Below are 21,766 nucleotides of genomic sequence, written 5' to 3' on the forward strand. Positions count from 1 at the left end.
GGGGGGAGAGAGACAGAGAGAGAGACACTGGGGGGGAAGAGAGAGAAAGGGGGAGAGACAGAGACTGGGGGGCGGCGAGCCGGGGGGTGGTAGTTGAGGGGGGGGTGGAGGAGACAGGGGAACCAACGGGATGGGGGGGAAGCTTACCTGCTTCTTCCTCCTCCCCTGCTCTAAGTGGAGTTCCCCCGCTCCTCCCCCCCGCGATTTTCGCGGGTCCCCTTTCTTGTGTAATAATAATTTCAAGAGATTTTTTATTCATGATTTGCTTTTAAAAACTTACGTGAACATAAAGATCTTCCAAATCTATTAGATTATGTTGCAAAAGAACTGCAGCAACTCTGTATAAAGACACTGGAGTCTCTCCGTTTGGCTCCTAAGAAAAAAGGATAATTTTCAGAAATGCTATTTGCAATATTATGGAATAACATTAGATAAATGCTACCATTTTGAAAAACACAAAATAGTTGAATTTGACACAGACAAAAAGCATCTAAAGTGAAAGTGCCTACAATAGTGTAGCGATTAGAAGTTATTAATAATAAAAGATTAAGCATATCATATTTAAACATTTTTCCACAGGGCAATTCTCCTTAACTTTCTAAAATTGTTTGCACTCTTTCAAATCAACTTTGTACAACTGTTCTAGGTATGTATCTATGGAAGACGTCTACAGGGAAGAAATATAATGACAAAGTAAAGAGGAGGACATATTTTACACCTTTTACTCTCTTCTTCCACCCGTTGCTCCATGGGTTCAGCTAATGACAGCTGCCCTTGAATACTGGAATTGTTTGGGCTTGAGCAGAGAAGTTAAAGGGTCACCTGTTCAGTCATGTCAAAGGAGGTGTCCACACATGTTCATCCCATGTGTCCAGCTAAGATTTCCATTTTTTCACAATCATTTTTGCATTTGCTTAATTTAAACCCTAGTTTTCTCTCCAATGGAGACCCAAAGTGGCATCTAACATTTTCCTCCTTCCATTTTATCTGCATAAGAACTCTTTGAGGTAGATTCTTTGAATAAGTGACTGTCCCAAAATCACCTAGCAAGCTTCAATGGCAGAGTGAGGACTTGAACCTGGGTCTTTTAAGATCTTGTCTTGGCCTGGATAGTACAGGTTCGCCTGATCTCACCAGATCTCAGAAACTAAGGAGGGGCAGTCCTGATAATGACTAGTAAATGGATGTAAGACTACTTAGGAATACCAGGGTCATGATGCGGAGGCAGACAATGGAAAACCACTTCTGAGTGTCTCTGGCCTTAAAAACCCATAGGGACACTATAAATCAACTGACATGATGGTACTTTCCACTATCACTTCAAGATCCTAGGCTGATACTAACAATTATACAACAGTGGCTCAGAACATACTAGGGTATCATGTCTGAAAAATTCTAGTAGCCGTAAATTAAAGCAGCTTCAAGGTCTATTGTTCTCTAATCTTATGGTTGTCATGAGACAGAAACAGAATTTTAACTATTTGAGATCAACAATATAGGGCAACCAACTTAAACTGAGACATGCTTTTTCTTCCACTGGTGGCCTGTTACCTATCATATTCATGTCAATGAAAAGGTCATGGTTTTGGAAACAATCTATGACTTTCCAATTTTGTTGTACATTTCCAATGTGACCTTTGGGCACTGAATGGGTTGTATCCATATTCTCAAAATACTGAAAACCCCAAGAAGGGATTCAAAATAAGATCAGAAAAACAGCAGAAATGTTAGGGTTGTTTTGCTTCCTTTATTCAGAACCTCCACAGGCCAATGTTGCCATAATAAAATATTGTTGAAAAGTATACATTTTATAAAATGTCAAAACCTAACACCATCATAATGATAAAGGTCAACTTTATTCTGTATACTTAGAGCAAACAAGTATATAATTTCATATTGAAATACCAATTAACTAGAAAGGGCCATTGGTATTTACCGAGAAGGGTCCTTCTCCTCTGAGATAAGGAGGACATCTTGCTGGGTGTTTCCCACCCTATCCTTAGGGAGGCAGCAACTAAACTTCACTTCCTGTCCTCTTGTTAGGACACGCCCCTTCAGCTCAGTTTGGGAACTCCAAGCAGCAGTAATAACTGAAACAAACTTTAAACAACTGAGTCAACATGTCTTAACAGCAAAATTGCAACCCGTTGGCATAGAAGGAGCGAAGAAGACAGGAAGGACTTCTTTACATAGAACCATGTTAGAGAAAGGAATGAGAAAACAGGAAGAGTGACGATGACATGGGAGGGGCCAAGATGCCCTCCTTATCTCAGAGGAGAAGGACCCTTCTCAGTAAGTACCAATGGCCCTTTCTCCCCCTGAGAGGAAGACATCTTGCTGGGACCTCCCACAGCAGTGTCCTCAGTGGGTCATCGTTGGCCTCTGTCAGGACCTGTTGAAGGACTCTCCGTCCAAAGGCTGCGTCAGCCGACTCAAAGACATTAATCCTGTAATGCCGTATAAACGTGGAAAACGGAGGACCACATAGCTGCCTTGCAAATTTCTTCTACTGTGGCTCGGCTAGAAAAGGCTGCATTAGTCGCTGCACTTCGGATTGAGTGAGCCGTTATGCCAGGCGGAGGAACCAGCTTCTGTGCCCTATAGGCCTCAGCAATACAGGACTTAAGCACAGAGCTGATGGTGGACTTAGACATGATTCCGACTTCCTGAAGCCGCCAGTACGGTGGAGATAGGTGGAGATAGGTCTTCAAAACCCAGCGAACATCCAATGTGTGCCAAAGTTTTTCCTTCGGATGGGACAAATTTGGACAAAACGGAGACAGAGCTCCTGTAATCTATGGAATCGAGAGTTCACTTTAGGTTGAAAGGTAGGGTCTGTGACCAACACCACCTTGTCCTTGTGAAAAGCAAAAAACCTGGGGTTAGCGGAAAGAGCACCGAGCTCTGAGACCCTACGAGCCAACGTCATGGCAACTAGAAACAAGGTCTTCATTTGTAACCACTTGAGGGAGACCGCCTCAAAGGGATGCTTAGTTAGGACATTGACCAGATTGAGCTTCCACGTGGGGAACCGATGAGACGTTGGCAGATCCTGAAGTGACGCTCCCTTAAGGAAGCAATGAATGTGTGGATGTCTGGATAAGCCTCAGCCCTTAAAGGTAGGTAGGACCGTGGAGAAGGCCGCCACTTGTCTGGGTAATGTTGATGCCTTTAGGCCAGAATCATGCCCGTCTTGAAGGAAAGCTAGGATATTCCGAATGTGAGGCTTAAGAGGGCCAATCTTCTTCCTCTTGGTCCATCTCACAAAGGCTTTCCAGATGGCATTGTAGATTCGGCAGGTGGATTGCCGTCTAGAGGCCAGCATGGTATCAGACACCTTGTTGGAGTAGCCTAGTTTGTGGAGGCGTTCCCGCTCAATCGCCAGGCAGTCAAACGCAGCCAGCTTGAGTCCGGATGCCAAATGGGTCCCTGGGACAGCATGTCTGGGGTCACAGTCAGAGGTAAGGATGGTCAAAGGGCCAGACAATGAAGTTCGGAGAACCACAGTCTCCTTGGCCAGTAAGGAGCCACCACTATGATTTCCGCCTTTTGTTCCCGTATCTTCCATAGAAGCCTTGGGAGAACTGGAGTTGGTGGGTATGCAAACAGAAGCCCGGGAGGCCATTGAGACATCAATGCGTCGGTTGCTTCCGCTTTCCAGTGGTAGAATCTGGTGAAGAACCGCTGGACCTTGAAATTGAGTGGGGACCCAAACAGGTCCACTACTGGGTGACCGAAATGTTCCACGATGAGTTGAAACACATCCTGCTTTAGGGACCATTCCCCCTCTTGTAAGCGGCATCGACTGAGCCAATCCACTTTGGTGTTCAGGACTCACTTCACATGCTCGGCCTTGACATAGGTTATGTTGAGTTCTGCCCACTTCAGCAGCCTAGAGGCTTCCCGGTGAAGTCGTGAAGACCTGAAATCCCCCCTGGCTGTTGATATACGCCTTCGCAGAGATGTTGTCCGTCCTGATCAACACGTGTCGCCCGGCAATCTGGGGTTGGAAGTGTATCAGAGCTAGCCTGATAGCTCTCCAATCTTCGGTGTGGTACACCTGGCCACGTCTCAGATTTCACACGCTGGTCCACCAGGATAGGCTGGTCTTCACCTGATGGGACAATCCGATGGAAAGATCCTCTCGCCTCATAATCCTGACCTGATGAGGCTGCAGGAGTTGTTGGAGAGGTCTCGCATGCATGTGGGCAAGGTTCCCTCTCAGCTGTGGAGTCCTGTGAGCAAAAAGTCTACTTGGTGAGCTCCTGGCATTAAAGTTGTGAGCGAGCGATTTGGCTGCTGCACGAATTAGTTTGCTCTGGAGCCATCCTTCCTGAGCTGAGACAAAAATCTGTGAGCCGGAGGCTAAAAAACTGTGAGCTAGCTCACACTAACTCAGCTTAGAGGGAACACTGCATGTGGGCCCATGGCATCGTGTCGATGCAGGAAATGAATAAGCCCATCAGTTTGGTGAGAGTCATCAAAGAGGATCGCTTGCTCTTGATGACCTGACAACAAATCAGATTTATCTTTTCTGCCTTGGAACTGGGCAGAAACCAGCAGTTCTGTGTCATGTCTATGATGACCCCTAGGTGTTCCAATGACTGAGATGGAATCAGACAGCTTTTCTCCAGATTGACTAGAAATCCGTGAGCCTGCAGGCAACTGATGGTTTCCTTGATGTCTTGGAGAGACTTGAGATGGGATTCGGAGCAGATCAGTAGATCGTCCACGTATGGGTGGACATGGACCCCCTTTTCCCATAACAAGACAATGGGATGTATTAGCATCTTGGAAAATACCCTTCGGGCAGTAGAAATGCCGAAGGGCAGGGCTCTGAATTGCCAGTGTTGACGGTTGACACAGAATTTCAGGAAACGTCTGAACGTGCTATGTGCTCACGTTGGGGCGTGGCCCAGATCGTCGGGGGGAAAACCATATAGTTTCCCCTCCGACAATCTGGGCCACGCCCCCAACGTGAGTGATGTGGCCAGGTGACGCAGCTTCGGGGGCAGAGTTCCCCCCGGGGCCCGATTCCGCCGTGGCGGAAATCGGGCCTCCAAAGCAGGGGATTTCCCGCCCCCTGCCCCCATTTGGCAGCCCTAGAGCCATCCCGTTCTGACATGCTCCAGCCGAGTGTCGGACGGGCAGAGGATTGCCGGAGACAGGGAATAGAGTAAAGGAGAAACCAGCGTAGGCAAGAGAGGAGAGAGAAGTCAAAGGCAGAGGAGGAGAAAGAATTGAAAATGAAACCAAAGACACGAGTGCCAACTTCATGCTGCTCTCCCTATTGAGGCAGGAACAAAACTGAGCTGAAGGGGCGTGTCCCACCAAGAGGACCGGAAGTGAAGGTTAATTCCTGCCTCCCTAAGGATAGGGTGGGAGACACCCAGCAAGATGTCCTCCTCTCAGTGAGAGAAAAGCCAGTATAGTTTTTAAGCTGCAAATATCTGCAGTTTTAAGCTGCAGACATCTATATTACCTGATAGAACTTGAACTTGAATCCAAGGATATGACAGAGTGTTTGTGGTTCACACATATACATGTAGGATTCTATCAAAGGTACAAAGAATTCATCATATTCTGGCCTACATTCATAGACTTCTAAGATTATATCCAACACTCTGTTAGGATCCAGGTTAAAACATCCTATTAAAATGGAAAAAGGTCAGAGTTAAACAGTTACCTTTGCTGAAGACAAGTAAACATATCAACCACATGAGAAAATTCTCATAATCTTATACTCTTGATATTGAAATAAGTTAATCAAAAATTCTCAATAAACTGGGATACCAAAATCAGTGAAAGTACAGGTTTGGGTTTTGAAACAGAAACAGAGAGTCTTTATTGGACTAAATACCAGAAGCTAGAAAGGGGAAACATTATTTAGATTTCTATTAGGCTCAGCATTAAAAATTAATATATAAAATGTTTAAGATGTGCTTCACAAATTAAAGGTAACATTGAGATGCCTCTATAACATAGGTAACTGGATGGGGGAGGGGATACATTTCTTATGGCAAAAATGCCTTACCTATTAACGATTTGATATTTTCTAGGATCAGTTCACTAGTGATATTTCCAGATAAATCTTGACCCAGTTCAGCAATCAGCTTTGCATAACCTTCATTCTCTTCTCTTAATAAATTGAATTTCTGTTGCTTATAACTACAGTTAGATATAGAACAAAGACAAGTGTGCACATTTTAGAATTAGGAAGTTACCACTTGCTCCAATTCAAAACTGGTAAGCTCTGCATCACCTTATCTGGAGTTTTTTGCATTATGCCTAAGCAAATGTGAGACTTGCCCCTTTTTTTCAAGTGCTGATTTAGTTTTTATAATGAGTTTGTCATTAAGAATATAACCACTTCAAGTGCTCAACTAAAAAGCATTGGGAATATTTATTTAACATACCTTACTCAAACTAGAATATGTCTAATGTTCAATCTGCCAAAAATTCTTTAATAGTGTAAAAATATACTATTTGGCCCATGTTTAAAACATTAAAAACTGCCTCAGGAACAGACTTGACTAGAATAGATTTTATTTTGTACTTACAAAAGTTTTGTCTTGATTTTCACAGACTTTTGATTGAACTGCTGAGACTGCTTGATAAGCCCTAACGATTCTAATGTTTCTGGGTCCAGCCGCTCTTTCAGTATGGTATCCGAAACTAAGTACTAAGTGTGAAAAAAGAATAGCGCAGATATTATAGCAGCATCTGATCATCTTACCAACACAAAGACAGGCAGCCGAAATTAAAGAAGCTATGCAGATGACTGCTGAGTTCTCTTCAAGGTTGCATAACATGATCTGTGATGAGCCACCTTAGATCATGTGCCAGGGGGCACTAAGATTTGTCAATGTGCTTCATTTTTTAAAATAAATTACTACCTAGAAAACTAAATGTGAGAGCGAAGGTTTCCCAGCATAGCCTGACATGCAAGTCTTCAAGGAACTGTAGATTCAGGTGGGTAGCCGTGTTGGTCAGAAGCAGCAAAACAAAGTTTGAGTCCAGTGGCACCTTTAAGACAAACAAAGTTTTATTCACGGTATGAGCTTTTATGTGCAAGCACACTTCATCAGATACAGTGAAACAGAATCTCCTCAAGCCCTACATACAGGAAGACGGGGTGGGGGGTGAGGGTAGCCACCAGGAAGGGCCAGTCAAAATCAAGATGCATAAGTAAAGCTGAAATTGTACCAAGGCAGCCGGTAAGATCAATGTATGTGTGTGCTATACCAGCCATCATGACACAATCTCAGCTTTACTTATACATCTTGTCTCTAACTGGCCCTCCCTGATGGCTGTCCCCCCCCCCCAGGTCTTCCTTGAGGAAATTCTGTTTCACTGTATCTGAGGAAGTGTGCTTGCACATGAAAGCTTATACATTGAATAAAACTTAAAGTGCCAGTGGATCAAGCTTTGCTCTTCAAGGAACTGTGTTCAATCATGTAGGTACCACCAAAAGCTTATATGCAGTTTTATTTTCTCAGCAAGACTGAACATCAAGAACCTGGGGGGGGCATTCCACTGACACAGGAGTGGTATTAAACATAAAAGGACAATTTAGTCCATTTGATAAGAAGGAGATTCAGTGCGAACACGTTAAACATGGACTGTAAAACAAAAAAGTAACCAAAAAAATGGAAGCAACAGTTCAAAGCATAACAGTATCGACATTGTCTTGTCTGTAAAATTCAGGGGAGAGAGGGAAGTAGAACTTACCAAACACGCTAGCACCAGCTGCATGAATTGATCTCTCTTGCTTTTTTCTTCTAAACAACTAGTTTCAATATCTATCCAAAGGAAATCAAATGAGAAAGAAACTTGGTATGACATCACAGTAATATCTTCCTAATTTTCAGCCTTCCATTCTGTGAAACAACACTCATTTCCATCAGTTTAGGACATATAAGCATGGTTTGCATGCAACTGGGACACGTCCAAATAACTACATATTTCTACATTTAAATCAAACCATGAAGCTGGCAAAAAATTCTTTACATTTTCCATGTAAACCAGGATTCCATGTCCCAATGAAGCCACTATTTGGAATACTGGATGGCAAGGAAAGCACAGAAATACAGTATGCTAGTTCAGACATCACAAGAAAACTCTGATTTGCCATAAAAGCAGAAAGACTTCACAAAATTTAATTATCACTCTGGAAAATATTAGGGCGCAGAAAACTCAGGCAATGAAAGGGAGCATTTATATGCTGAGGGACAGCCATTGGTTAGTCCACAAAAAATTCTTCATACAAATCTTCTGCCGTATTGAGCCCTTTTGGTCAAATGGTCTTTCCTACTGAGTCCCAGCTTGCCACCTCTGAAGGTGAGAATGACTGACAAAATAAACAGAAAATATGCTTTCTCTCTTGGAGTATGGCCAGTAATTAATAGTAATTAATTTATAGTAATTAATGCCTATATCCCTCCTGCTGTGCAGGCTTTGGCTGGGAGGGTGGGATATAAATCTGATAAATCTGTCTAAATACTGGAGTAAATTCCATGAATACTTTCAGTCTATTAATTCTTTACATCCAGGGGCTATGTTTGTGTTGTCCGGCAACCTGAATGCATGCACTGGGTCTTCCAATGAAGAACTCTTCCTTAAAAGTTTTAGTGACCAACTTGCAGCTAAGTTCCCTATTGGGATAAGAACGTTATCTTAAGGACGTTAATATAATGGAGCAGGGGAAAAATTAGCTTCCCTAATACCTAATAAGGGTTTGAATGAAGATTGTCAATGGTTGCCCTCAAGTTGATAACCATGGGGATTATACATGTGTAAACCACTGTGGTGTCAGCATTATTGATTGTTTTATTATTTCCTTTTAATTGTTTGGCTTAATTGAATTTCTCAGAACTGAGTATCTGGGGGCTGATCATCTCCCTTTAGATATGGTCCTTTTGGTCCCAGACAAAGCTAATTATCCATCCCAAGAGCCTTTGCAGTTTGGGCAAACTCATGGTAAACTTAGACCTTTGCACTGGAGCCAAACTACAGGGGAGAAAGCTGAAGAATTAAGAACCCATCCCAAAGCAATTTAACTCAAGACTTTAACCTCCAGCTGCACTAACAGCTCAGATCTTTTAGACATTTAAATGATTTGAGAGATTGATTTCAACCAATATATACATCTGATTGTTTGGCTAAAAGTTTTTTTGGTGTCACATTGGAAAGCTTGTGGTTTGATACAGACTGTAGAACATTCTAGTGTATAATACGTTATATGCACTTTCAGTTTAAAATCTAAAACTCAAGGCAAATGCTACGGTATCTACTTGTCTGAAGCAGGAATATAACTGTTAAACTTAAGAAAAGGAAGGCCCTGTGGCAGGAGTGGGACCATTTAATTTGGGATGCTAAGCAGAAAGATAGTAAACTCATTTGGAGTACTATAGCAGAAAAAAATTAATTCTAGACCTCTGGTTTCATATCATATTTCTGCCGACTGTTGGAAAGAACATTTTAGAGCTCTGTTTTCTGATTCAACAGTGGCTGACTCAAATGGTCAGCTGGCTTTATCTCCTGGCACCAATGCATGGCCTCCTGTCTCAGTTGAAGAAGTTAGAACTTTAATAACATAAATGAGGTCAGTTAAAGTGCCTGACTCTGACATGGTCCCTTTTGAATTACTTAAATCAAACCCAACTTGGTGGACAGAAGTTTTGGCACCAATTTTTATGTAAGTTAACGATGCAGGCATAATGCCTAGGATTTGGCATCATACTATCACTGAGCCAATACACAAGAAAGAAGACTCATCAGATCCTTGTAATTACCACCCTATCAGCTTGTTGTCAGTTGTGGGTAAATTATATGCATCTCTACCGTATGACAGGTTGGTAAGTTAGTTAGAAAACAAGAAAATCTTTGTGAAAGAACATCTGGCTTCCGAAGGCGAGTGAGCACAACTCTAAGGTAGTTGGTCATTTCTTATATGTGGCTGGTATATCGATAGAATCTGTTACTGAGGATATTGATCAACCACTAATTAAGTTTCTTCATAGGATACTGGGGAGGCCTAGAAATGTGGTCAGAGTTGTTCTAAGAGGTAAAGTGGGCGAAATTTCTTACAATGCGAGGGCATGGAGGAGGGCATTTAATTTAAAGCTAAAGCTCCTGCAATCAGATCCGGAGTTAAGTTTGCTTGGTCTTATTAAATTAGACAATCATAAGAGCAACTGAGATAAATTGGTGAATTATAAGCTAAGGTGCCTAGGGATTTCAATAGAACTGATGGGGAGAGTAAATGTTGATGAGCTAAGACATCTGATTAAAATTTGTTTGAAACATCTGGATTATAAAAGTACATCAATAAGGTCAAGGAGAATTTGCTCAACCTTCACAGTTGGCATTCCCCTATGAGTTCGCATCCTAACGTATTTCTGTGATTTAATATAACCTAAATATAGATGCAACTTTATGTTGACACAGGTTACATATAGGATTGCTAGATTTTTGGCTGCAGTTGTAGAAATACGGAAACATTCTAAAGCAACTGCATAAAGCCTTTCACTATGTGGGCAGCTTCACATTAATTGCTTAAACATATACACTCAGCAGCTGTTCAAGACCACTGGGTCGAATGAACAGTAGCAGAAAAGAAAGACACAAGAAAACTCTGATATGCTATGAAAGCAGAAAGACCCCCATCATCTGGCTGCATGAGAAGCATTTAAACCTGAGAATCCTTTAGCTTATCCATGTATTTGAACTGTGCTGTAATGTAAGATACTGTTTATATGATTGCCCAAGACTGACATGGTAATTTATGTAGGTCTGACCATTCCGTGATAAAAACTGATACAATTCCACTTCTTTCACATGAGATGAAAAAAAAAATTAAGTGCTATTCAGTTGAATGATTACAAGCTTTGTACCTGTAAAGAAGGGTATGGGCATTGTGACAATATTAAGAAAAATGGAAATTTTCATAACATTTCCACAGACTGCTCAAGGTCAGATCTGTTTGTTCCTTAGTAAGAAACATAATATTTTGCCCTGACCTGGATAGCCCAGGCAAACCCGATCTCATCAGACCTTGGAAGCTAAGCAGGGCAGACTCTGGCAGCTATCTGGATGGGAGACCTCCTTGAAAATACCAGAGGCAGGGGCAGGTAAAATCCAGCCACCTCTCTGAATATCCTCCATGCCCCCAGTACGGGTTAATCACCAGAAGTCACCATGAGTTGCAGGTGCACATACGCTCACACACACACACACAAAAAGAAACAACATTTTAGACCACTTTTCTTTACAATGTACTCATGTAAACAAAATGCTTGGCTGCTAAAAATCAATTAATTCAAATCTGCTGAAATCAAACTAGTAGGCTGAGTGATATTATTTGAAGAGCAGTATGGATTACTATGGCAACATCTTCAGGAAGCGTCCTTTGAAACACCAGGCCTCTCCTAAGGTATCTTCCATGTGGATGGTTGCTATGAAAAGCGAGAATTTCAATGAAAGCAAGAAGGAACCTACCTAATATGCAGAACACATCAGCTAGGATGGAGGGCATATCATCCCGAAATTCCTAAAAAGACAGAAGTTGCCAGATCAGGACATCTTTTCTGCAAATGCGGATAATAGTCTCCGCACAAAAGTTGACGAAAAGCACTATTCATGCTATATCACACAAGGGCTGTTTTAGCCTTCAAGTCGTGCCAGATTACCTTTGCATTATAATCTAGAGATAACCAGACGTAATCTATTATAAAACATGAAATTAAAGACTATGACTATACGAAGCTACTTCTTAGCCAGTTTTTTTGCTTGCATTTTTTCTAACTGTAATTTTAGTACTAATACCCTGTTTATTATGCTGCCCTTACACTGATTGTTTTTGTATTTTATAATCTGTCTAGATTTTCAGTAAAAAATGGGCTATATATGAAGTAAATGAAAAAAATAAACAAACCAAGAAATGCCATTTAAAGGTACTATGTACAGCAATCTGCCAATTAAAGTACAGCCATGAAATTGTAATCATACACCACTGCTGCTTTTCTACCAAAAATGATGCCATGACTTTAGTATATACATGAATCAGAAACAGCTCCTGGTTTAACAAGCTAGAATAGTGCAATAATAACATTCAAACCACCCACATAGAACATTCTGTCACACTGCACAGAAGCTGATCACCAACTTGTACAATTTCATTAGTAAAATTAAAAGCAGCCTCTAAACACTGGAAAGTGCAGATGCTCATCCAACAGGCTCATCAAGCAAGGTTAACCAATACTACAAATATATACTTACTATAACATCACTGAGAACATTTGATGCCTGATCATGCTTTAGGTTTCCCTTCACAACATGGTAAGCAAGTTCATACAGAACCTGCTGAATACCTGTAGAACATGATAAAAATGCACTAAAATATCAGTGTGAAAGAGAATATTTATAACATTTATATGAAGAAAATTAACCATGATGAAAGAGGGAATATTTATAACATTTATATGAAGAAAATACTTTACCTTTGATTCACCATATTAAAAAAAATCCCAATTATTTTAAGCTAGATTCCCATCTCATTTTGTATTTACTTATTTACACAAACTTTTTAATGAACTGTATACTTATATAAGATTTGTGATTTTAAAAACCCACCAGTTACATCTGCTACAAAGTATGCAATCCTTTTAAAAAGTTCCACAGTATTTTTTCCCAATAAGAAATCAACCTAACTCAGAGAATGCAAATCTAACTCCTAATAGCTATGATTCTTCACACTGTAATTCACTTTCATTCAGAACATATAGTTCTGTGCTCACAAGCTACAACTACATAGAGGTGCACAGCAGCAGGAGATATGGGAACAACATTCCCACACCTGATCCTTGTGCTGTTCACTGCTGCTGTCACCCTCTTCCATTCCTTCCGTAGGCCCCCGTGGCCCAGAAATCAACCTGTAAAGGTACAGCTCAGGTTGGCAAGGAAAGAAAACCATATATAGGGCTGCATTCCATGTGGGGAAAAATCCCCATGTGGGAGAAGTGACCTTTGGTCACTATGGTCCCCTTCAGAGAATATACTTCAAGGTTCTACCCTTGGGAATATCAGGAGATTGTCGCCAGTTTCCCCACCGAGGTGGGCTCAGGGCAGCTTACATGGAATTTCATATAAATACAATTAAAACCTATCATAAAACGTAAACATAAAATAACATTCATTTTAAATACTCCTAAAGCACTGGAACATGATGATCTACTAAAAAGTGAGAGCAAAAATTATTTATAATACAGTTTAAGGTGACTGCATATTCCAATGGTACTCACGCCAGCTCAGTTCACTCAACTTATTGTGGGGTGGGCACAAGCTGGAGCTGAAAGATGGTGAAGCCAGGGCACTCCTCGGTGCATAGTGCGGCTCCTTAGTCAAAAGCCTGGTGGAAGAGCTTCGTCTTGCAGGCCCTGTGGAACTGTAAAAGGTCCCACAGGGCCCCGATCTCTTCCGGGATCTCATTCCACCAGTATAGAGCCGCCACCAAGAAGGCCCTGGTTGAAGCCAGTCCGGCATCCTTGGGGCCTGGGAGGGCCAACCGATTTTGCGTCCCTGAATGCAGTGCTCTCCAGGGAATATGTGGGGAAGGTATGCCATCCCTTAGGTATGCCAGACCCTGACCATATAGGGCTTGAAAGGTTAAAAGCAGCACCTTGAAACTGATCTGGTATACTATTGGCAGCCAATGCAATGCTTTCAGTAGAGGCTGGATGTGTTCCTGCATATGGAGACCCATCAACAGCCTGGTTGCAGCATTACACACTCCATCCCATAATCCCTCCACAACAGGAGGAAGAAAACAAATTAAATAGACTGAGTATATATTTGAGCATGGAACTGCTCAACTTACAAGGAATAGCGCCTGATTTTCCCTGTGTAAAATGCTGTCAATTACGTTTTACCTGACCAGATCCTATGAAGCCTAAAGAAATGACTCTCCCTTTATATGCAGATATAAAGTTTTCTTCTTTAACAAACCAAAACATCCTACAAAGATTATCCAATGCTACCTCAGATAAACCCAAGGGCTTTCATATTCCCAATGGGATTGTTTACTGTCTTCCTTTGAATAACAGACTCTCATTTAATGACAAACTGCTTTTCATTTCAAACATGACTAGCCACACACACTCACACACACCAGGGGAGAGCTGCTGTCACGGAAACACACCCGAAGCTACCCTGGCACCTGGAATCAGTCTGAAACAGATGTTCTAGCAAGTGTGATAAAATCAATGCTGCTATGAAGGTAATGAAACATTTCTTTGACTCACACAAAGCCTACTTACCTCTCAAAGTCACATTATCATGGCTTTTATTTTCAGAGAGAGAACGACATAACTGCAAACTGAAATTAAGTAGGAAAAAACAACATTTAGCATCCTCATTAACTATAACTGATTTTAAAAGTTTACACTTCAAATTAAGTTACTTTTTGTGTAAATAGTCACATTAGTTGCATCCTTATAATTTAAGTTGTCAGGACACATATGCAGCCTGAGCACCAAACTGGAAACAATGTTTAAGTTAGTTTCCCACAAGACAATATCAAAAACATTTTGAATGCTTGTTCAATTTCTTATGCTTTGTGTTCAGCCCTTCAGATACAGGGTAAGTGTATACCTCTAATTTTATGTTGAATAGAGAATAATCTCTATTATATTATATTGAAGATTCACACTAACAGAGAAAGACCAGGGGCAGAGAGGAGAGAGAAAAAGTTATTTACAAATAAATAAAATGGAGAAATGTCCAGAGTAATTTAAATTCTCACTGCAGATTCTACATTCTTGAATGGCTGGTTACTACAAGGAAGACTGCAGAACTCTATCCAAAGCATTGCTTTTAGGTGTGGTCTGGCCATTGGCGGTCTCTCTTTCAAAAACAAATAAATAAAATGGAGAAATGTCCAGAATAATTTAAATTCTCATTGCAGATTCTATGTTAAGATTACATTCTTGAATGGCTGGTTACTACAAAGGAAGATTAAGACTGCAAAACTCTATCCAAAGCATTGCTTTTAGGCGTGATCTGGCCATTGGCGGTCTCTCTTTCAAAAGAAATGATCAGGCCCAGTTACTCAAGTCAATACCTGTTTAAGACAAGCTGTGCACAACTATGACCAAAGAGAGGTTCTAGCTGAGCACCACGATCCAGCATTATCTTTGCTACAGAATCACAATGGAAGCAGCTTGCCTCTAAGCAGCAGATCTAAATATGGGGACTAAATGTTTAGGAGACTCAAAAAAGACTTTGGTTTTACAAAGATCAAACATATTCTGCCCCACTATCCAAGAGAGAGAAAAAACACCACCGTCTGTTTATACCCCTATTTCTCTGACACACACTACTGCTTAATTCTACAGAGAAATACTAAACTGATTGATGGCAATTCATCCATAACAATTTCAAAAAATAATCATAACCAGTCACTACATATAGCAGCTGCCATCCAATCCAAGCAAAACAGCTGCTCCATGAATTGCCAGATGACTTTGGAAAGCAACTGGATCAAAACATGCTGGAATATAAAGCATAAACATAACTAATACATCAAGAGAGAAATGCAAACTCAGTTTGACCCAGAGAAGTTTCAAAATATATTTTGAAAGTGTGTTGCTGTTGCCATTAACTGTACACTGCAGGAAAGGTATGCAGTTCCAAAGACAGGAAGCAATAGATCGGATGGATAAATAAGCAGGGTGTTCTCACTCATTTCTTTCCAAAGATATATGTTCTTCTTTTCAGTCTTAACTATTACGACAAATGGTTTTTAAACGTAAAACAAAAAATATCTGGGGACTGAAACTCAGCCTTTGCACACTCATGTGCAGTTTACTGAAAGGCTGAAGAAATTAAGTGGCATTCATTTCTACTCTTCTGCTTAAGTGAATCATGAGTAGATTAACTCAGCCCCTGGTTCTACAACAGGGTCAGTACAGGATGCAACCAGATGAGATCCTAGCAATCTGAAACAGATCTTCTGATGTCTTTAATTTTATTCAAAAATAGCATAGTGGGAATAGTGGGAGAGAGTAACCCTTTCCCCTGTGCCATTTCTATACTGCTATTAGCTTTCATAGACACTCCTCCTCAAAATACAGATGCCCATCTTCACTCCACAAAGCAGCTGGGGATGGAGAGATAAATCTGGGGGAAAGTGGTGGAGACAATAAGCTACCAAAATGAATTAACACATGGATGGAGACTCAGTGTAACACTCCTTTTCCCTCGCATGTAGTGCCTACCACCCTCTTAAACCTTTCACTCAGGTTATGGATTATACGTAGGTCAGGCTGTCACAAGCTAACCTTCTTGTCTCTTTTAAAATATACAGAGAGCCATGACCAATTCATACCTCACATCCACAGACAGGGTAGCCCAGCCCCCTTGAATAATCAGCCCCTCACTCACAGAGAGCTATTAGGGGCTGGGGCTCACACACTGTCCCAGTAACTTGCTGCCACCATTTATTCATATCCTCTAATGTATGTATATAGACACGGATATTAAATTGTGTGTGCATGCTTCTTCCCCGCAGACACGTAGCCCACAGTGTTAATCAAAACAAGAAAATTTTTATTTATGATATGAACAAAACACGTTTCAGTTCCATTGAACTTTTGAAATGAGGTCCTATTCCAACAACTGGGATCCGTTAGTTACAAATTTATTATATTCAGCCTTGAGCTCTTCTGCACAGTTCTACTCTTTCAGAGATCCTCTTTTTTCTCTCCAGCTCCTAAGTTGTCAGCTCCTCTGCTACTAACTCCTGTCATTTTCAACTGCTGCTTTTCAAGTCTCCCTCTCTCAACATTCCACCAGCTCTCATTGGCTGAGCTTATAGAGAGGTGGCACCTAACCTGCCTGTCACATCCAGGTACAAATCCGCATTCTGCCACAGAAGCTTGCTGGGAGATCTTGGGCCAATTACACACTGTCTGTCTAACCTATCTTATTGGCCCCTTGTGAGCTGCCCTGAGCCTTCGGGGAGGGCAGGATATAAATTTTAAAAATAAAAAATTATAAATATAAATAAGATAAAATGAAGGAAAGAATGATGTAAATCACTTTGGTTCCCATTGGGAGAAAGACAGGGTATAAATGAAGCTAATAAATATTAAAATCTGTTACATCTTCATTTATTTTACCTTCTTTATAGCTTAACATACAGGATGCTTAAAACGAATTATATAGACCTCAAAACCAAAGTAATTGTAAAAAATTTAATTCTTGAGCAAAAGTAAATATGGTACCTGCTACCTCCTAGCAGGCAGACAAAGTCTATATTACAACTGACATAATGGACTTGACACAGGATAACAGTATCTCATAAGTGAGTTACAAGTTAATATGTTCAAATGTGTGAACTGGCTGTGAGCTAAATATGAACAGCAAGTGTGATGCAGTGGGGAAAAAAGCTAATGTGGTTTTGGGGTGTATCAATAGAGGTATAACATCCAAATTTCAAGATGTCATATTCTTGACAGCACTGTGGAGCACTGTGTGCAGTTCTGGAGGCCTCACTTCAAAAATGATGTGGACAGAATGGAGTGGGTGCAGAAGAAGGCAACAAGGATGATCGGGGCCTGGAGAACAAGCCCTACAAGGAAAGGCTGAGGGACTTACGAATGTTCTCTCTCTTGATAAGAGGAGGTTGAGCTTTTTAAGTATCTGAAAAGCTGTCACTTAGAGAAGGGCAGGGAGAGATTCCTGTTGGCAGCAGAGGATAAGACTTGCAATATTGAGTTTAAATTATGGGCAGAAAGTAGTTCAGGTTGGTTGTGTATGGATGTAGTGAGCTCCCCCTCACTGGCAGTCTTCATTGGCAGCTGGATGAAACTTGTCATGGATGCTTTAGGCGAATCCCTGTCTGGCCCCTTCCAACTCTATGATTCCATAATTATCCTCAGTGACCAGTCCAAAGTGCTTGATATAAAATAGTGCAATTTCATACATATCATAAGACTGCATTGTTGAGCCTTTTGAAGATCCTGAGTTATGAAAAATGAAATATGTGGGCAATCAATTAGAAACAACTCTCTTACAAGAGTAACTTGCAATCCAAAACTGATCTGAACTTACCATCCCAAATCACATAAATATAGGCAACCAACTAGAACTGAACTAAATTTTAACATTAACACTTAGATTAGCATTTTAAATCACCCCATTACAAAAAGGTATTTTTAATTTGCTAACAAGACCTAATTTTGGACAGATCTTTCTGATGACAAGGATAGTATTTTAAAATATTTCACTTTTCTATATTACATGCTGGAATCATATAATTTTCTTCTGGTTTAAAGAGTTAATTGCAAGGCTTCAACTTGGGCCAATCCATTATCTACAACATCTAATAGCCTGACTCCAACTTACAGTGACTGAGGGTTTTGGATCAGAGTTGAGGTGTCAAATGTTCACATGTCACAATGTACTAGTCTAACCCCAAAACAGTTTGTTCATTTTTATCAGCCCAACATCTACACATTCAGACCTTATTCCCCTTTCAAAATCTCCAAAACACCAAAGGTGTAAGGATAGACAAATACTTGAATGACAATTTAGAAAGAGAAAGACTAAGAATCCCTGTAGACCAAAAATACATCTGACCCACAGAAATGTAGGTCAAAAAAGATCATTTTCTGCAGATTAATTTTTTTCATAAAATTAACATCAATGAATGAATGTCATTGCCAAAACAGTATTGGGTAAATTTAACAGTTTCAAAAGTGTAATTGTTTCAGGTTACTGTCCTTAGCAACACTATATGTTTCATTGATCTGTAAACCAGGCGTGGTAAGATGATACCACAAATAAATAAACACAAAATCAAGTTACAAATTCACCTGATTGATCTGCAGCTCAAAAGCAAAAGCAAAATTCTTATTTGTATGTCTCCTTTCACATAGTGGAAGGGATACTGTAATCACCAATCTTATATGGAGCTAACAAATAATGCCAAATAATGAGGTGCCCCAATGACCTCTGAACAAGAGTTAAATTCTGTTGAACTAGATGAGTGAGCAACCATTCCCAAGACATATCACAAACAGGTTTTTTGGGGGGTATACCAAAACTAATATGTTAACTGTTTTCAGTGCCTTAAACAATGTAAGGGAAATATGTGATATATTATCTTTAAACTTTACAAGTATTATTAGGAAATAAAATTAACATGAGATTATTTTACTATTATCTCTACTATGTTACTATTATTACTATCTTATTAAATGTAAGATAAAATCAACATGCTAAATCAGAACAGGTTTTATTTTGGGGACTGGGTAACTTTTCTGAAATCTATCTGATTCTGATTTTGCTAGAAAAACCTACATTTCTGCTGGTCCAGCACCTTGTTCACTACAAGGACCAGTAAGATTCTTCTCAGAAGACATGAGCAGGAGATGAAGACAGCAGTCCCTCACCCTTGCTTGTCCTCAAGCAGTTATGGTAACATAGAAGCCCCATTTAGCTGTAAAGACTAATAGCCGTTGATATACTTATCCTCCATGATTCTGTCTAATCCTTCCCCCCCACCAACCAGTGATTATCGCCAGTCTTCTAACATCAACTCCATCTTAATTATACGTTGTATGAAGTAGTATTCTGCTTTTGCTGACCTGAAACTACCACCCAGCAATTTCATTTGGTGTCCCAAGTTCTGTAAGAGTAAAAAATCTCTAGACACTTTTTTGGCACCTTTCATTGTTCTAACCACTATTATTTTCTCCCTTAATTTTTTTCTAAGCTAAAAAGTACACCACCACCCCGCAAATCATTTTCCTCACAGGAGAAGTATTCTAATCCCTCAATTGTTCTGGCTGCTGTTCTAGCAGTAACATTTTTTTAGTTTAGTAAAGCAAGTACAGCCACACCACAGATTTATATAAAGGCATTATGAAAATAAAATGTCTGGTGTCAATCTCCTTTCTAATAATTCCCAACATGGAGCTTGCTTTTTTCAGCTCCTGCTGCTAACCAGATGATATTTTAATTGAACTATCCACCATGATCTTAAGATCTTTCTCCTCACTAAATACAGCCAGTTCTTCAGGTGCAATGAGGATGGAAGCTAAGGAGTTTTTTTTTTTACCCCAGCATGAAATACAGGTGAATCTCATTTGCCACAATGTTGTTAAATTAGTCACTTTTTTAAAAATGTCAGCCTTGAACTAGTTTCTCAGGAGGTTTGAATGAGGCTCCCTTTGACCCTCAAATTTAGATAAGGCTGTAGCTCTTGTCCTTGGACCCACCCTGAGGGGTGCTGTGTGGATGGGGAAGGGAAGAGTAAATGGAACTTAACCCTGATGTCAAAGAAATCAGAGCAGGGGTGATCGCTCTGGCATCAACTTAATCTGTTAAACACAAGAACTGCTTACAGTTCAAAGAGATCCACAGTGCCCAGCATACTAAGAAACAAAGCCACGCCTATAAAAATGTCAAATCACATTTCTAAAGTTAGCTACCCGTGAAGAACATTCACAGGAGTACTGCTGTGATTGCTTCAAAGTTTCCATCCCAAGTGATTTGTTTGTTGATTTTCAACTAAAAATGTTTATTCAGAAATAAGTGCCGCTCAGTTTAAGGCACTTTATTTCCAACCAAGCGTACAAGAGGATTGCCATCCTACTGTCTTGTCTTACAGTCTTCAGAAACAAGTCCCACAGAGTTCAATGGGACTTACTTTCTAGTAAATACTGCTCATCCTTTAGACTGCAATCCTAAATCAGCAGTTAAAAATACATCACACTAACATGAACAAGGCCAACCAAGTACTAGAGATCAGGCTATAAACTGTAGTCAGTTTTATGCACAATTTTCCATGGCAGAGCTGGGATTCAAACTGGGTCTTCAAGATCCTAATCTGGGTATCACTCTAACCACTACACCATGTTGAATCTCTCAGTAAGCCCTACTGAGTTTCTTATTTGAGATTTCTATTTATGAGATTTCAATGGAACTCACTCCCTAGTTAAGTAGGATTGCCCTACACTTAATTAATAGGGTCCAGTGATGTGGGAAAGTAACACCATATTTTTCTCAAGGAAAAATTTCCACCTGACATAATGTAAACACAGTCAGTTTATCTATAGCTGTCATGCCCATTTTGCTGCAAATCAATCATGTCAGATGGACTAAATGAAGGATACAAAGCACAGACAAACTCCAGTTCTTTGTCATGCTGCAGTTCTCTTCATTTACTAGCATTATTTACATTTTCCCACTGTTACTAAAATGTTTAATTTATTCATTTAAATTTGAATGGGAATTTCCTCCCAGAAAACCCACATCACTGCTGGGGCCTTGATTCTGAGTAAACATACACAGAATTACCTTAACGACCACAATCCACAACAAGCTTACTTCACAACAAAGCCTTCCCTCTACCACCAATTTTACTCCCAAGCACAGAACGACAGCCTCAAAACTGCAACAAAGCTGAAGGACTTCGATGAGGTACTAGAGCTGGGGAAACATGGCAAAAGGGGAGCAGGTGGGGGGGGGGAGAATAATCCCATCCAGTTTTCAGCAAATTTGACAGATTCTGACAAACGTCGGTCATAAACTGGAAATGGATTAAAAAAAAAAAGACGGGATGACAACGCGGAAAGAGAACGCAGTTTTCATGGCGGGGGGGGGAGAGAAAAGGGATTATTTCAAACGGGTTCGAAATTCTACGGCGGGTGGAGAAAAGAATGTGAGGAAAACCTGGATCTAAAAAAGATCAACAGAAATG

The 21,766-nt window shown here is 40.4% G+C and overlaps 1 protein-coding gene across 1 annotated transcript in view; it reads right to left on the reverse strand.

The window, feature by feature from the left end:
• Positions 1-21,766, reverse strand: part of THOC2 (THO complex 2) — a 58,289-nt gene that overhangs the window by 36,235 nt on the left and 288 nt on the right. The window contains exons 2-9 of the mRNA XM_015426985.1: positions 14,316-14,374; positions 12,280-12,371; positions 11,500-11,551; positions 7,732-7,802; positions 6,561-6,682; positions 6,035-6,168; positions 5,483-5,649; positions 281-373 (exon numbers count right to left, since the gene is read on the reverse strand). Coding sequence (XP_015282471.1) covers positions 281-373; positions 5,483-5,649; positions 6,035-6,168; positions 6,561-6,682; positions 7,732-7,802; positions 11,500-11,551; positions 12,280-12,371; positions 14,316-14,374 — 790 coding nt within the window. The remainder of the gene's footprint in view (positions 1-280; positions 374-5,482; positions 5,650-6,034; positions 6,169-6,560; positions 6,683-7,731; positions 7,803-11,499; positions 11,552-12,279; positions 12,372-14,315; positions 14,375-21,766) is intronic.

This window comes from Gekko japonicus, unplaced genomic scaffold (assembly GCF_001447785.1).
Source record: "Gekko japonicus isolate JY-2015 unplaced genomic scaffold, Gekko_japonicus_V1.1 scaffold265, whole genome shotgun sequence".
NCBI classification, from domain to species: domain Eukaryota; kingdom Metazoa; phylum Chordata; class Lepidosauria; order Squamata; family Gekkonidae; genus Gekko; species Gekko japonicus.